The sequence below is a fragment of the Microcaecilia unicolor genome, chromosome 13 (assembly GCF_901765095.1).
Source record: "Microcaecilia unicolor chromosome 13, aMicUni1.1, whole genome shotgun sequence".
Lineage (NCBI taxonomy): Eukaryota > Metazoa > Chordata > Amphibia > Gymnophiona > Siphonopidae > Microcaecilia > Microcaecilia unicolor.
The window spans coordinates 9516767-9532267 of record NC_044043.1 but is presented as its reverse complement, the minus strand read 5'-3'; the positions used below and the strand labels follow the sequence as shown (position 1 = coordinate 9532267).

Sequence of the window (15501 nt, the reverse complement as noted above, 5' to 3'; positions counted from 1 at the left end):
AGATTGGCCAAGGCGTCTGTGGTATGCGGATCTCCGTCGGATGCTGGTGGAGGCTCCACTTCCTTTGCCTCTGGTGCCGAACCTGTTGGTTCAAGGCCCGGTGACTATGGAGGACGATTTGGTCTTACGGCCTGGCTCTTGAGAGGGCGCAATTGAGAGATAAGGGCTACTCTAACAAGATCATCTCCACTCTCTTGCAGGCCCGCAAGTGGTCTACTTCCGCAGCCTAAGCTCGGATATGGCGTAAGTTTGAGGAGTGGTGTGTCCCGAAAGAGGTGACACCCGCGCGGGCTACAGTCTCACTGGTCCTGGACTTTTTGCAGGCTGGCTTACAATTCCCTTCGAGTGCAAGTGGCAGCGTTGGCATGCTACCGAGGGAAAGTCTGGCTTGTCCCTTGCTGCTCATCCGGACATTGCCCGATTTCTCAGAAAGGCGCTTCGGTTCCGTCCTCCCGTGCGGTTGCCTTGTCCGGCCTGGAACCTGGGGCTGGTGTTGAAGGCTCTCCAGCGTTCGCCATTTGAACCGCTTCGGCGAGCTTCTGAGAAGGATATGACTCTCAAGACAGTCTTCTTGGTGGCCATTACATCGGCTAGACGCATATCTGAGCTTCAGGCGCTTTCCTTTCGGGATTCTTTTCTACAGTTTTTGGAGTCCGGAGTAACGGTACGTACAGTGCCTTCCTTCCTGCCCAAGGTGGTGTCAGCGTTTCACCTGAACCAGCCCATTTTTCTGCCCTCCTTTTCTAGGGAGGATTGTCCGGATTCCTTTGGGCAATTGCGTCTTTTGGATGTCTGCAGGGCTCTGTTGCAGTATCTACAGATGTCAAATGACTTCAGGACTTCTGATCACCTTTTTGTATTGTTGACAAGTCCTTGACGCGGGTGCCCGGGTCTAAGGCCAGGGAAGTCATTTTTTCTGCGTATCTGCTGTCAGGACAGTCTCCACCTGAAGCGTATAAGGTGCATTCCAAGAGAGCGATTTCCTCCTCATGGGCTGAAACGGGTGTCCTTTCTCTTCAAGAGATCTGTCGTGCGGCTACTTGGGCTTCTCAGCTCTTGTTTGTGCGGCATTACTTTCTGGATACTGTTGAAGACCAACCTGTTTAAAGTGTCTTTTGAAATTAAAATCCTACATAAAAGACTTTAATTCAAAACTACACCAGCAAATCAATCTTGAACTCTTATTATTAGGTTACTTTAATCACATTATTATTATTATTGTACAGTATGTTATACCTTTTCCTTGATATCATATGCCTGATACCTACCAACACAACGGAGTATACAGACATCCTTGAATGTCTAGACCCAAAACCCGGGGAATACCCAGCAGATCGATCTTGGACCAACTTTGACACTCTCTCATCAGACAAACTCTCACTTGGTTCAGAAAATACGCCAAATCGCAATGCAAACTAGATATTTGCCCTAATAGTCTAATATGATCTGCACCCAAACAATTCAAGACAGACCTCACGAACCACATAAACCACAGGCTCCAAAATGGGCTCTTTCCCATGGATAAAGGAACCATCCTACTTACACCACTGCCTAAAGATGCCAAGAAAAGCACATTGGACCTAGCCAATTATCGACCAGTAGCATCCATTCCGCTCATAACTAAACTCATGGAAGGCGTAGTGATGAAACAACTTACTGAATACCTAAACAAATACTCAATTCTGCACGATTCTCAATCTGGAGTTCGGTCAAATCACAGCACTGAAACTGTACTAGTGTCTGCAATGAACTCATTCAGACAAGCAGTTGCAACAGGTGACAACATACTCCTCCTACAATTCAACATGTCCAGTGCCTTTGACATGGTTAATCACAGAATACTATTACACATACTAGAATACTTCGGAGTAGGAGGCACAGTTCTCAAATGGTTCAAAGGATTCCTGACCACAAGATCATACCAAGTAACAACGCACGCAGACAGATCACCCCCATGGACATCCGAATGTGGAGTTCCCCAAGGATCCCCCCTCTCACCAACCTTATTCAACCTTATGATGATACCTCTAGCCAAACTTGTAGCCAATCAAAACCTCAACCCCTACATATATGCAGACGATGTCACAATCTACATCTCATTCAAACATGATCTAAATGAAATCACCATCGAGATCAACCAAAGCCTCCAAATCATGCACACTTGGGCGGATGCATTCCAACTAAAACTTAACGCAGAAAAAAACACAATGTCTTGTACTCACCTCCCAACATAACACAAAAATCTTCTCCACAATAACCACATCATACTGCTCTCTTCCAGTCTCACAAAACCTGAAAATTCTTGGGGTTACTATTGATCGAAACCTCACTCTCGATACCCACGTGAAGAACATGACGAAAAAGATGTCCCACACCATGTGGAAACTCAAAAGAGTAAAACCTTTCTTCCCGAGATACAACTTCTGTACCCTGGTACAGTCAATGGTAATAAGCCATCTGGACTACTGCAACGCACTATATGCTGGCTGCAAAGAACAGACCATCAAAAAACTCCAAACAGCCCAGAATACTGCTGCCAGACTCATATTTGGAATAACTAAATATGAAAGTGCAAAACCCTAAGGGAGAAACTACACTGGCTCCCACTTAAGGAACGCATTGCGTTTAAGATATGCACGATTGTACACAAAATTATTCACGCAGACGCCCCTATCTACATGTTAAACCTAGTGGACCTACCTCCCAGAAACGCCACAAGAACATCCCGCACATTTCTCAATTTGCACTTCCCCAGCTGTAAAGGACTAAAATACAAACTGATGCATGCCACCACCTTCTCTTACACGAGCACGCAGCTATGGAATGCACTACCCACAGACCTGAAATCAATTGTCGAAACAAATAACTTTCGCAAATCTCTGAAGACACACTTCTTCAACAAGGCCTACAAAGAGAACCAATAGCTTCATTGACTTACTCTATTACCCACCCAGATATGAAAATCCACCTCTACAAACACCCGCCTAATCACTTCCTCTACCTTCCCTTACTCAATCTCCACACACTACTAACTGTTTATGATCATCTTGTACCTTAATTGTATTAATAATCTGAATTTCTCATCCTGTTAATGGCGATCGCCATTGCGGCATAATGTAAGCCACATTGAGCTTGCAAATAGGTGGGAAAATGTGGGATATAAATGCAGCAAATCCCCGGTTCGAGCGCACAGAGCAGGGTTTGGAGACTCAGCAACTTGCCATAAGTGTCATCAATCGCAAGGTACACTTGGACACATATTTTGGGCCTGCCCACAGATCCAAACCTTTTGGAGGCAGGTACTGGGAGAGATTCACTCTTACTGGGGTCAGAAAGTCCAGAGACATCCCTTGTTGCTATTTGGTGGATACAAGTATGATAAACCAATATTACCGGGATTTAAAGATTTCTTGTACAGAGCCACACTGATTGGAAAGAAGACAATTCTTTTGTGTTGGAGAGAACCAGATGCCCTTAAACTGGGACAGTGGAGGACTCATATGATTGAGTTGCTGAAACTGGAAAGATGTGCCATTAGAGACCTGACCTCACAGGAGGGCAGATGTCTACAGAGGACTTGGGAGAGATTTTGGGATACTCAACAGCCAATGGCGAGAAGCAGGATCTTGAATTAATATAAATTGTCGGAGCACTGTGTTACACTTAGAAATAACTAAAGGGAGGAGAGGGGGAAGAGGGAAGGGGAATGGGGGGGGGGGAGGGAGGGCAAAGGGAGGGGCGTAATAGTATGATAAGATCTGTTCTATAAAAAAATGAACCTTGATGCTGACTTTGGTAATGGCTGTTGCAATAAACATGATTTAAACATAAATGCAACAAATAAATAAATTACAGGCTGGATGTTGCAGCGAAGCAAGACGTGCAGTTTGGAGCGCAGTTGCTGGCGCGCAGCATGGCCTGTTCCCACCCTACATAGGGATTGCTTTTGTACATCCCATTAGTTAATGGATTCATCTGCTGCTGATGACAAGGAAGGGAAAATTAGGTTCTTACCTTGGTCATTTTCTTTCCTTTAGTCACAGCAGATGAATCCATGATCCCTCCCTGTCTGACTTTGTTTTTTGTTCAGATCTTTCATGCAGATAATGTATCTCATCAGGAGGAGTTGAAGACCAGCTCTCAGAGCTTCTACATGCTGTTCTATTGCAGGTGGTTGAGTTTGTCCCTCCTTTGTGTGGTTATTGTTCCGGTTCTGGGGCGTTTGTTCGCTGTGAGGAAAGTTTGTTATGTTACCTATCTTCACTTTGCTTTGGAAATTTCAAATACTGAAGGCAGATGGGGCTAGCCGTCCAAGGGTCATTGTGGTTCTTCAGTGTTCTCTATCTCCATCTGCTGGTAGGCAGATACAACCCATCAGTTAATGGATTCATCTGCTGTGACTAAAGGAAAGAAAATTACCAAGGTAAGAACCTAATTTTCCCATATCAACCAGAGAACGCCATCCTTACTGTGAAGCTTGGTGATGGCTTTATTATGCTGTGGGGAAGTTTCTTATTAATAGGGACTGGGGCACTTTTCAGACTAAAGTGACGAAGGAACAAAAATGTAGAAAAGTTCTTGAGGAAAACCTGTTGCCCTCTGCAGGAGAGCTGAAAGTAAGATAGAAGTTCATCTTTCAGCTTGACAACAACCTGAAGCATACAGCCAAACCTACCCAGAAATGGCTAAAGAACAGAAAGGTAAATGTTCTTGAGTAGCGTTAGTCCAGTCACAGTCTGTAACATGACTCGAAGACTGCTATCAATCAGAGCTTGAATTTATTTATTTATTTGTTGCATTTGTACCCCACATTTTCCCACCTATTTGCAGGCTCAATGTGGCTTACATAGTACCGTGAGGTGTTAGCCACCTCCGGTGATGAAACAAATACAGAGTGGTGATGTTACAGTTACATTAGAGAATCAAGAGAAGAAGAAGTTATATACTGTTCAGGTGTCGTTGTGTTGCTGAGTTCAGGCACTTAAGGTTGTTGGAGAGTTATCCAGTTGTACATTTCAATTTTGTTTTAGCCATGTAGGCCTTATTCCTCAATACAATAATTTGTTTTCCCCCTGAATTTTGTAATGGTGAAAGGGGGAGGGGTTCATTATTTAATGTGTACAAGTCTGACACACTGACACAACAAAATGTGAAAAGTGTTCAAGGTAATCAAATTTTTTCATAGCTACTGTAGGTGTTATAACAAAATTAAGTTGTCTGAACTTGCAAAAATTAAGATATTACATTGTGAGAGGTACAAAGCCTTGTGTCCGTCGTAATTCATTCAAGGAGACTGTTCCCAGGAGCTGGAAAGTATCAGTTATTTGACCTTTATCTGCTTTTTTGTTTCTACTGCCTCTTACCAGCGAACATGTTGGAATTCAAATTCACTGCAGTATTTTCCTTCCAGGTCAGCCCCATGCTTTGGTTTCTGCTGGAGATTGTTCTCCCTCAAGAAAATAATGCAGGGGTTGAGTTGGCATATGCCGGGATGGTGGGGGGGTCACTTGTAGAAGCAATGCTTAGCAGCTTAGGGTTTACGGTTTTTATTGGTGAACATCGAAAAGCGCTACATATCCATCCATTCATGCAGCAACAGACAATATGAACGTGATATCGTAACTCCAACAGTTTACCTTTTGTTTGCCCCCCCCCCCCCCCAAACCAGAACAGTACCCAACTCATGCTTCTTGTCCTTCTCCTAAACAACATTCAAGTACTATGTCAGGACTAAGCATAAGGCCTGTATTCTTATAGCTCTTCACCCCTAAAATTCTCAGCAATTGAAACAAAAAGCTTTTAGGGTTCTAGAAAGGCAGAAAATGAGAAAAGAGGTAGTAAACTTGGTGTTTTGGGGGTTGGTTGTACCTCTTTTTCTGCAAAAAGACAGTAGATCTGCCGTGAGCCCTCTCATCACTGATAAAGAGTCGTCATCTCCCTTTCAGAGCCTATTCACCACAGACACTCTGCTAGGAAGAACTCTGTCCTTCTTCACCTTAATCCCCTCCCTTAGGAGCCCTTGTGGCAGATGCTGCTTTAGGATAAGCTCTGATCCTGCTCCATCATTATAAGGATATCCATGCTTCCCTTGAAATTATTCAGCATTACAAATCTAGTTGCTGATTTCATGATGAGAAATCAAATGAGGTAGGGTGAACTGCTAGAGAGAGTGCTAGGTTCTGGTACTGGTTTCTCCTATGGATCGTGGGGAACCTAAGTTATATTTCACAGAACTTGTGACTGATTTTGTTCATTTTCAGATACCATCAGCGACCCAGAGCAGATAGTGAAAAAGTACGTGGATAAGATGGACAGCCCTCCCGGTGAGGTAAGCAGCAGGTCCTATAGAAAACAGTTATTGTTTGTGCCTGCAAAAAATGTACTATTTTATTATTTGTTACATTTGTACCCCACATTTTCCCACCTATTTGTAGGCTCAATGTGGCTTACATAGTACCAGAGAGGCGTTTGCCGACTCCGGTGTGAACAAATACAATGTGGTTTGTGGTAATATAAAGTCCATGTGGCAGAAGTCACATTAGGGATCATAGAGTGGTAAGAGTTGTGTTATGTTCATTACGTGCTTTGATTTTCTTGTGTAGCCGAGATGAGGCATTTAAGTTGGATCGGTGGGGTGTGCCTTTTTAAACAGGGTGGTTTTTATTATTTTCCGGAAGTGTAGGTGGTCGTGCGTCTTTTTTTTAAAGCATTTGGTAGCTCATTCCACAGTTTTGTACTTATGTAAGAAAAGCTGGATGCGTAGGTAGATTTGTATTTAAGTCCTTTACAGCTTGGGTAGTGTAGATTTAGATATGTTCGTGTTAATTTGGATGCGTTTCTGGTTGGTAGGTCAATAAGATCTGTCATGTATCCAGGGGCTTCGCCGTAGATGATTTTGTGAACAATTGTGCAGATTTTGAAGGCAATGCATTCCTTGATTGGGAGCCAGTGTAGTTTTTCGCGGAGGGGTTTTGCACTTTCAAATCACGTTTTTTTCCCAAATATAAGCCTAGCTGACGTGTTTTGAGTGGTCTGAAGTTTCTTTAAGGCTTGTTCTTTGCATCCTACATAGATTCCATTGCAGTAATCTAGTTGGCTTATTACCATTGATTGTATCAGGTTGCGAAAAATTTTCCTCAGGAAGAATTGTTTCACGCGTTTGAGTTTCCACATTGAGTAGAACATTTTCTTTGTGGTGGATTTCACTTGGCTCTCCAGAGTTAGGTTACGGTCCATAATAACGCTGAGGATTTTCAGTTTCTGATACTGGGAGGCTGTAATCTGGAGTATCGATACTTGTGGGGTAGTCCGTGCTGTGTTGGGATAAGAGGATGAGACAGTGTGTTTTCTCTTTGTTGAGTTTTAGTTGAAATGCATTTTCCCATGATTCCATGATGTTTAAACTTAGCTTGATTTCGTTGGTGATTTCTGCCAGTTTAGTGTTGTAAGGGATGTATATTATGACATCGTCTGCGTAGATGAAAGGGTTAAGGCCTTGGCTAGTGTGATCATTAGGTTGAAGAGGTTCGGTGATAGCGGTGATCCCTTTGGTACTCCACAGTTTGCCCTCCATGGTGATGATATGGTTGTTTGATTTTACTTAATATGTTCTCGTGGTTAGGAAACCCTTGATCCAGCTAAGTATGTTTCCACTGATCCCGAACTTGTCTAGTAGTCTTATTAATATATTGTGGTTTACCATGTCGAATACGCTCGACATGTCGAATTGTAGGAGGAGGATGTTTTTGCCTGTTGCAATTTCTAGTTTGAATTTGGCTATGAGAGTGATTAGTACTGTTTCAGTGCTGTGGAGGGGGCAGAATCCTGACTGTGCTTCATGTAATATTGAGAATTTGTTTATATAATCTGTAAGTTGTTTGCTTACCATGCTTTCCATCAGTTTTACTACCAACGGGATAGACGCTACTGGACGATAGTTTGTAATTGCATTTGTTTTTTTCTTGGGATCTTTTGGTAGCGGAGTGAGTAAGATATTACCATATTCCTTGGGGAAGAGGCCTTGTTGGAACATGTAGTTTAGGTGGGATGTAAGGTCTGCTATGAAGCGATCAGGGGCGGATTTTATTAGGTAGTTAGGACAGGTATCTAGATAACAGTAGGTGTTGGAGAACTTGTTGATCACCTGGGTTACTGTTTCGACGGTCAGGAGGGCAAAGTTTGACCAGATTCGATCAGCCGGGTATACACCCGAGGTTGGGTCCAACTCATCTAGGAAGTTTTCGATGGCAGCGTTGTCTTGAGGTAGTGTGTTGTGAAGGTTTATGATTTTTCGTTGAAGTACTTGGCCAGTTCGTCTGCAGATGGGATGTTCGTTGTAGTGACCATGAGGGAGGTTTCTTATAGGTAGGATAATTCTATAATAGCTACCTATGTTTAGGCTGCAGGAAGGTAGAGGCCAACTGAATTTTGGTTTCAGATTTGGAGCCAAAAGTGACCCAAAGGTTTTGGCTGAAAATGTACATTTTCAGCTGCAACTGAACCTCCCCCCCCCCCCCCCCCCCCCCAACACACACACACAATTGCTCTCCTATTCCCCCCCCCCCCCCTTCCTGCCTGACCACCCATAGGCTCTACTGAGACTCCTTTAGTGAAGCCCTGGTGGTCTAGTGGTCTCTTTGGGGGCAGAAATTAACTCCACTCATTCCTGCCCTGCACGGTGCTCCAATCCAAATGGCTGCCAAGACTGAAAAGGAATCCTGAGTGCACAAAGGCAGTACATCCTCTAGGTGATGGAATTCTGCCTTTTGTTGGAGGGATACCACTTGGGCAATCCATGAACAGTCATTACTGAAAGATGAATCCAAATGTTTGTGCTTTATGTAACTGCACATTTTGTACATCCCTTGACTTGAGCTAAAATAAACCAATCCAGACCAAAAAAGTTGAGGGCTGAACGTTATCCTTTTTTTTGAATTTATAATTTTAGAAATTTTTTTATTGCAAATCTTTCCAACAGTTCAAAAAAAAAGAAAAAAAAAAGTAAAATACCAGCAAAAGTTAATCCAGCAAACTATATAGAAAAGAGAACTACCAGATTACTACATCGTAAATTAAATTACTGCTGGTTTTTTCTTGCTTTGGACTCTCTAAATCCAAACCGCAACTAAACAACAATGTGCAACATAGATCTGTGTTGTACTACTGTATTGCCCAAAAAATAATAGCAGATTAAGCCTCATCGATGAAAAGCAACTCTTTCTACCTCACCCAGAAAAAGACATCAGGATACTAGTCTGACCAAAAAGAAGTACCATGAAGAAGCAATGGCGCCTGCTTTCCAGGACACATCCATGAGTAGACGTAACTCAAAACTACCCCATCCATCTTCACTTGGGACCCCTGACGTCTACTGAAAATTTGGCATAGGTAGCACATTAAGGGGGTTATACTATAAGAGGGCACAGAGTAGGTGCTGGTTGTGGGGCCTATTTGAGGTCTGTTTTTAATAGAAAAGTAGGAGTCTTCTTTACACGATATTAGCACAAGTGGCAGAGAATGCATAAACATCTAGGCACGACCACTTATACCAGCTCTATAGCTGATGTAAACGCCTCCAACTAGATGTATGCATGAACACATGCACATTTATAGCATTCAGTAAGTTACGCATGTACATATGTGCTCTGCCCAGACTCCGCCCTTACATACTCCCACTGGTAAAGTACACAGTATGAATTATGGCACGTACTTTTCTGCTAGTCGGTGTTTCATAAGAGGTCATTTACACATGTAAGTACCCAGAATACTGCCATTTATGCACCTAATTTTAGGCAGCTATTCTAGAATTACCCCCTACATGCTCGTTATTAGGTGGAGAAGAAAAGGGAACAGATATGTACAGCTCATAAGCATTCTTCCCTTCAGAAGGCAGACATAAAAAAGGAGAACTGCTCAGGCTGGACCTGAGCCCAGCCTAAGGATAGAAGACAAGGGCTGATATTCAAAGGTAGTTAGCTGGTGCTGGTGAAAGGGAAATGCAGCAGCCCTAACAAGATAGTGCTGCTGAACATATTCTCTGCTCACCTCAGCACTATCCAGACGGTACTGGGTGGAGCTTGGGCAGAGACAGAGATGATCTGGGTAGCAGTGACACTCAGGCAACCTAACTTGATGCCCTTTGCTAAACAGTTGTAGTCTGAATATTGCTACTAACAGGATAGTACATCTGGGCTGGGGCTGAGACCATGCTTTATGGTTTGAATGCATAGTTGACTTAATGAGATCTATTTTTAAAAAATTTGAAACATCATTAACTGCAAGTTGCATTATAAGTAACAGTAGGTGTGTGCGCATACATTTTGAGGAGGTGGAACACAGGCTGTGCTATGATGGTTCCATCTAAACACTACCACATGCTTTCCCTGGGAACGCTATGGGTGTAATGGATATGGACTGAGCACAATCTAAAATTTAAATAATTATATTAACGATTATATGTATGAATGGTTATTTAGTTTAATTTTTCCCAAGTATGTTTTGGTAGAATAACCAGATTTTCAGTGCCAGCTAGTATCTGGGTGCTACTGCTGAATATCCAGTCTCATTTTAACAGTGGCAGCCAGTGTAAATGCTACCGTCATGGTCATGTTTAACTATCAGCCCCAAACTTTTCATGTTGAGAGTGAAGCAAACAGGAGGGGCATAAGGACTGAACGAGTTAGATAGTGGATTACCAGTATAAAGTGCTCTGTGACCTTAACAGGTGCACCTTGAAATGAATACAAAAAGACACCAGAATATAGGCGTTGTGATCCTCATGTCCCTCATCTCCTTCCCTTCTCTGGGTCTCCCACCCCCTGCATGGGCCCTACAAACTTGCGTCTTCACTGTCACTGTTTACATTAGGCTCTTTCTGGCCAGTCCCAGGGTCCTTCCCTCTGTCATAACTTCCTGTTGCCTTGTGGGCAGGATGCGGCAGGGGGAAAGAATCCTCGGCGCGTCTAGAGAGAGCCTAATGTAAGCAGTGCCGGCAAACATCTTGACAGGATTCCCGTGGACCTTGAAGGGATCCCCGTGGGAGTCCTGTGGCCCTAGAGAGGATCTCTGCATGGAGGAGTAGCCTAGCGGTTAATGCAGCAGACTGGAACTGTGTTCGATTCTCACTGCAGTTCCTTGTGACTCTGTGCAAGTCACTTAACCCTCTATTGCTCCAGGTACAAATAAGTACATGTATATACTATGTAAACTGTTTTGAATGTAGTTGTGAAAAAAAACCCCCCCACAGAAAGGCGATATATCAAGTCCCATTCCCTTTCCTACAGCACAATTCATCCACTGTTGATACCAACAGTAGTTATACCAGTAGTGTCACTGCTTGTAGAGTCTGGTTTTCTTGGGGATTTCCATTTCAGTTTTTGTTTGCATGTTATTTGTGTTTCCCTATTTTGTAGTAGGTGAGGGCCTTTCTGTGTTCTATATGTGCAGCTGAAGTGAAGGATTCTGTTAGCAAACAGTATCTATGTAGGAATGTGCAACAGTTCAGCTTGTTCCAGTTTCCCAGTAGCAGTTTAGTTTATTCAAGATTTGATATACCGCTTTGCCAGAAGGATCACAAGGGTGTACAATAAAATTAACATCAATAAAAGGATTTGATTTACAATCAACCCAAGGATTGGCCATCAAAGTCGAAAAAGTGAGCCTTTAAACTGTCTTTAAACCTCTCACACTTCCTTCAGTCTGAAGGGTGAGAGGTAGTTGATTCCAAAGGCGAGGAGCTAAATAGACAAAAAGCATAAATCTGAGTAGCATGGAATGTTGCTACTATTTGGGTTTCTGCCTGGAACTTGTGACCTGGATTGGCCACTGTTGGAAACAGTATACTGGGCTAGATGGACCATTGATCTGACCCAGTGAGGCTGTTCTTATGAGACCCAACAAGCCTTGGAGGGGTGTGGGATAACCATCTGAAAGTCAACAAGGGAATGAAGAGGTCTGTTAAGAACAAAAAGAGAAGCCAAGGCTGCAAGATAACTAGGAACCTGTTCGTAATAGGCCTATGAGCAAGGAGCAAGATCTTAAAATCGATACGGTATTTATTTAGGAGCTAATGAAAATGCTAAGCATTACTCAAAAGATGAATAGCAGTGTTCTGCAGCATCTGAAGATGCATCAGAGACATGTTAGTAAGACCTGCTTATACAATGTTGCCATAGTCTAACCTATACATAAATAAAGCATATATTAATTAATGAAGTGCTTTGTCCTCCCAGAATCCTTTTAAAGTACATATCTGACATAACATGACAAAACTTTGTTGAGAAAAGGAAAACTGGTAGTCGATCATCACCCCCAAGTACTTAAAAGATTCAACTGCAACAAAGGGGGGTCCCCGAAAGTACAGGCACCAGAGTCAAACAGTCTGACCTTCCTGTGATCCAGCAAGTAGATGTTATAAATACATTCAACACAAAATAAATACTTTCAACACTAGATGATTATCTCTTAACCCATTAGAGCCCAATGTTCCCATAATAAGCCATATGGGAACAAATTGCGGCTTTTTGCAACCGGAGTGAGTGAGTCCCAGAATGGTGACCAAGTCTTACAAAACATGTCTCCCCCTTTTGAGGCCAGGTCTCTGACACCTTGCTTTTCCAGTGAGCAACACTGCATCATCGCCCATCGCCAATGGGGAGGTGCAGGGGGCTTCCTTACTTAGCCACAGCTGTAAAATGGTCCTTTTCCCCATAAAACAGATCGTCTTAAAAAAGCTCTCAGGCCCTCCGGTCTTTGCCCTCACACAAGAAAAACATCGAACAACTGTCTGGGCGAGGGCTTCCAATGCACTTTCCACATGTCAGACACATGTCGAATCGGCTGCATGCCTGGAAGAAACTTCTCAGCACGGGAGCCAACAGTCGCTTTTTTTTTTTTTTTTTTTTTTTCCAGTCTACCAATATCTTTATTGAAAAAATGTGCTCCAACACTAAGCACATATCATATTTAAAAACAATAATAACAAAATAACAATCCTCACTCATTCACTCATACCCCATTCATTCAAAGTACCTGTCTAGTGACTTTTCATTTTGTATACTAATACACCACTCTCGGGGCTGTGCGGCCATCTTGAAGTCTGCCAATTCTGTGGGCCCTCTCGAGACTTAATGGCCCCGCGTGGTTGGAGAGCGTGAGTTCACTTTTCAGCCAGGCCTCCAGTTCTGTAGAGAGCATTTGATCCCCCACTGACTCCGGTATCCCTATGAGTCTTAAATTAGATCGTTGTGACCTATTTTCTAGGTCATCAACTTTGGCGGAGAGTGAAGCAATTGTTGCTTGGAGCGTATCTAGTGCTGGTGCTGTTCCAGCTGACGTGTCTTCTAAATCGGAGATCCTTTGCTCCAGCTCCCTGGCCCTGCGGGAAAGGTCTTGTTGGGCTGTTTCAATTGCGGTAAGCTGGCTCGAAAGCTTCTCCAGGCGCGGTTCCATAGCTGCTTCCACCGCTGCGGTGAGTTGGGCCAGTTGTTCTTTTGTGAACCCCGCGCTCCCATTCGTCAGGCCTTTCTGCTCCGCTGGCTCGACGGCCAAGCGAGGTTTCTCCTCCCGTTTAGCGCTTCTACTCACCATGGGTTTCGGGGTGGATTCTGTGAATTTGTCCATTAGATCTCAGCTTTCTGAGATTGTTTTCCTGATTTTGGATCCCCCAATTGTGGACAATTATATATATTGTTGAGAGAAAATGTTTTTTCTTTTTCCTTATATTAATTTCTGTTTTTCCATACATTTACGTGATAAATGTGAATGTAATTAAGTAAAATGATAAATAAAAAAATTAGATCTCAGCTTCCCCAGGCAAAACGGGATTAGAGCGGCACAAAAAACCGGGTTAAATTCAAGGTGCAGGCCCAGTTTCCCCAGAGAGAGCTAAGCACACGTCCTGCTCTCTCCAGCACATCACGTGACTCAAAAAAAAAGATGAGGTTTTAAATCATGAAAATGAAAGCTCAAGCCATAGGGAAAGGAGGAGATCATTCCACAGTTTAGGTGCCAAAAAGACACATAGTGGAACCCGTCTGGGTGATGGAAAACCAGTTGGTTAGAGTCCAAAGACTGAAGAGAGCAGGAAGCGGTATAGGGAATAACTAGTGAAGAGAGAGAAGAAGAACCACCTGAGTGAAGATTTGTATGGGTGGGACAAAGTATCCTGAACCATGAGCGATATTTAACTGGGAGCCAATGTAACTTGAGCAGAAGAGGAGACACATCTAATCAAACCTACAAACTTTACAAAGAAAGCAAACTGTAGCATTTTGTAAGGTCTGGAGAAACAAATTTGGTAAGCTGAGCAACCATGGAGGACCGATTTACAAGAGATGACAAAGGCATGGACTAAAGAATGGAGCAGTGAAAAATCGAGAAAATCGGAAATTGCCCTCAGGCTGCGAAGTGCGTAAAGACCACATTTCAAAACTTGTGAAATATGAGCATCAAAAGAAGAGCCGAGTCAATGACTACCTCTAGGTACCTGAAAGACTCAACGGTGGGAATTGAGGAACCAAACAGAATGGGAAGAAGAGAGGGTTTTGAAAGTGGACCAGTAATCCAATAGGTGTTAAGTACAAGCCTATGATCAAGCAGGCATAGAGAGGGAGAGCAATAAGACATGACTGGAGGCGGGAGAGATCTGGGGATGAAGGAGAATAGGAAAAATCAGCAAAATATCTGTATAAGTAAAAAAAATTTGAACTCAACTGGGTTTAAAACATCTAATCACCGCTAAGCTGCTGTAGATCCATTCCTTCGAAACAAAATTCCTTAATGATTAAAGGATCAGTTAAATATTTAAAATGATCTAGCCTGTTAATGCAGCATAATTTTAAACTGTTTTAAATGAAAGCCAAATAGCTCTGTCCTAGAACTGTGGTTTTTTGTTTTCATTAGTCTTGTTTTAAACCCAGTTGAGTTCAAAGTACATTAATCATAAGTACATAAGTACATAAGTAATGCCATACTGGGAAAAGACCAAGGGTCCATCGAGCCCAGCATCTTGTCCACGACAGCGGCCAATCCAGGCCAAGGGCACCTGGCAAGCTTCCCAAACGTACAAACATTCTATACATGTTATTCCTGGAATTTTGGATTTTTCCAAGTCTGTTTAGTAGCGGTTTATGGACTTGTCCTTTAGGAAACCGTCCAACCCCTTTTTAAACTCTGCTAAGCTAACTGCCTTCACCACTTTCTCCGGCAACGAATTCCAGAGTTTAATTACACGTTGGGTGAAAAATTTTCTCCGATTTGTTTTAAATTTACTACACTGTAGTTTCATCGCATGCCCCCTAGTCCTAGTATTTTTGGAAAGCGTGAACAGAAGCTTCACATCCACCTGTTCCACTCCACTCATTATTTTATATACCTCTATCATGTCTCCCCTCAGCCGTCTCTTCTCCAAGCTGTATAGCCCTAGCCTCCTTAGTCTTTCTTCATAGGGAAGTCGTCCCATCCCCGCTATCATTTTAGTCGCCCTTCGCTGCACCTTTTCCA

General features: G+C 43.0%; 1 protein-coding gene across 3 annotated transcripts in view; it reads left to right on the top strand.

Moving 5' to 3' along the window:
- The window catches only part of DTX2 (deltex E3 ubiquitin ligase 2), a 110050-nt gene that overhangs the window by 65951 nt on the left and 28598 nt on the right, over positions 1-15501 (top strand). For all 3 annotated transcript variants that reach the window (XM_030222349.1, XM_030222351.1, XM_030222350.1), the window contains one exon: positions 6261-6328. In XM_030222349.1, coding sequence (XP_030078209.1) covers positions 6261-6328 — 68 coding nt within the window. The remainder of the gene's footprint in view (positions 1-6260; positions 6329-15501) is intronic.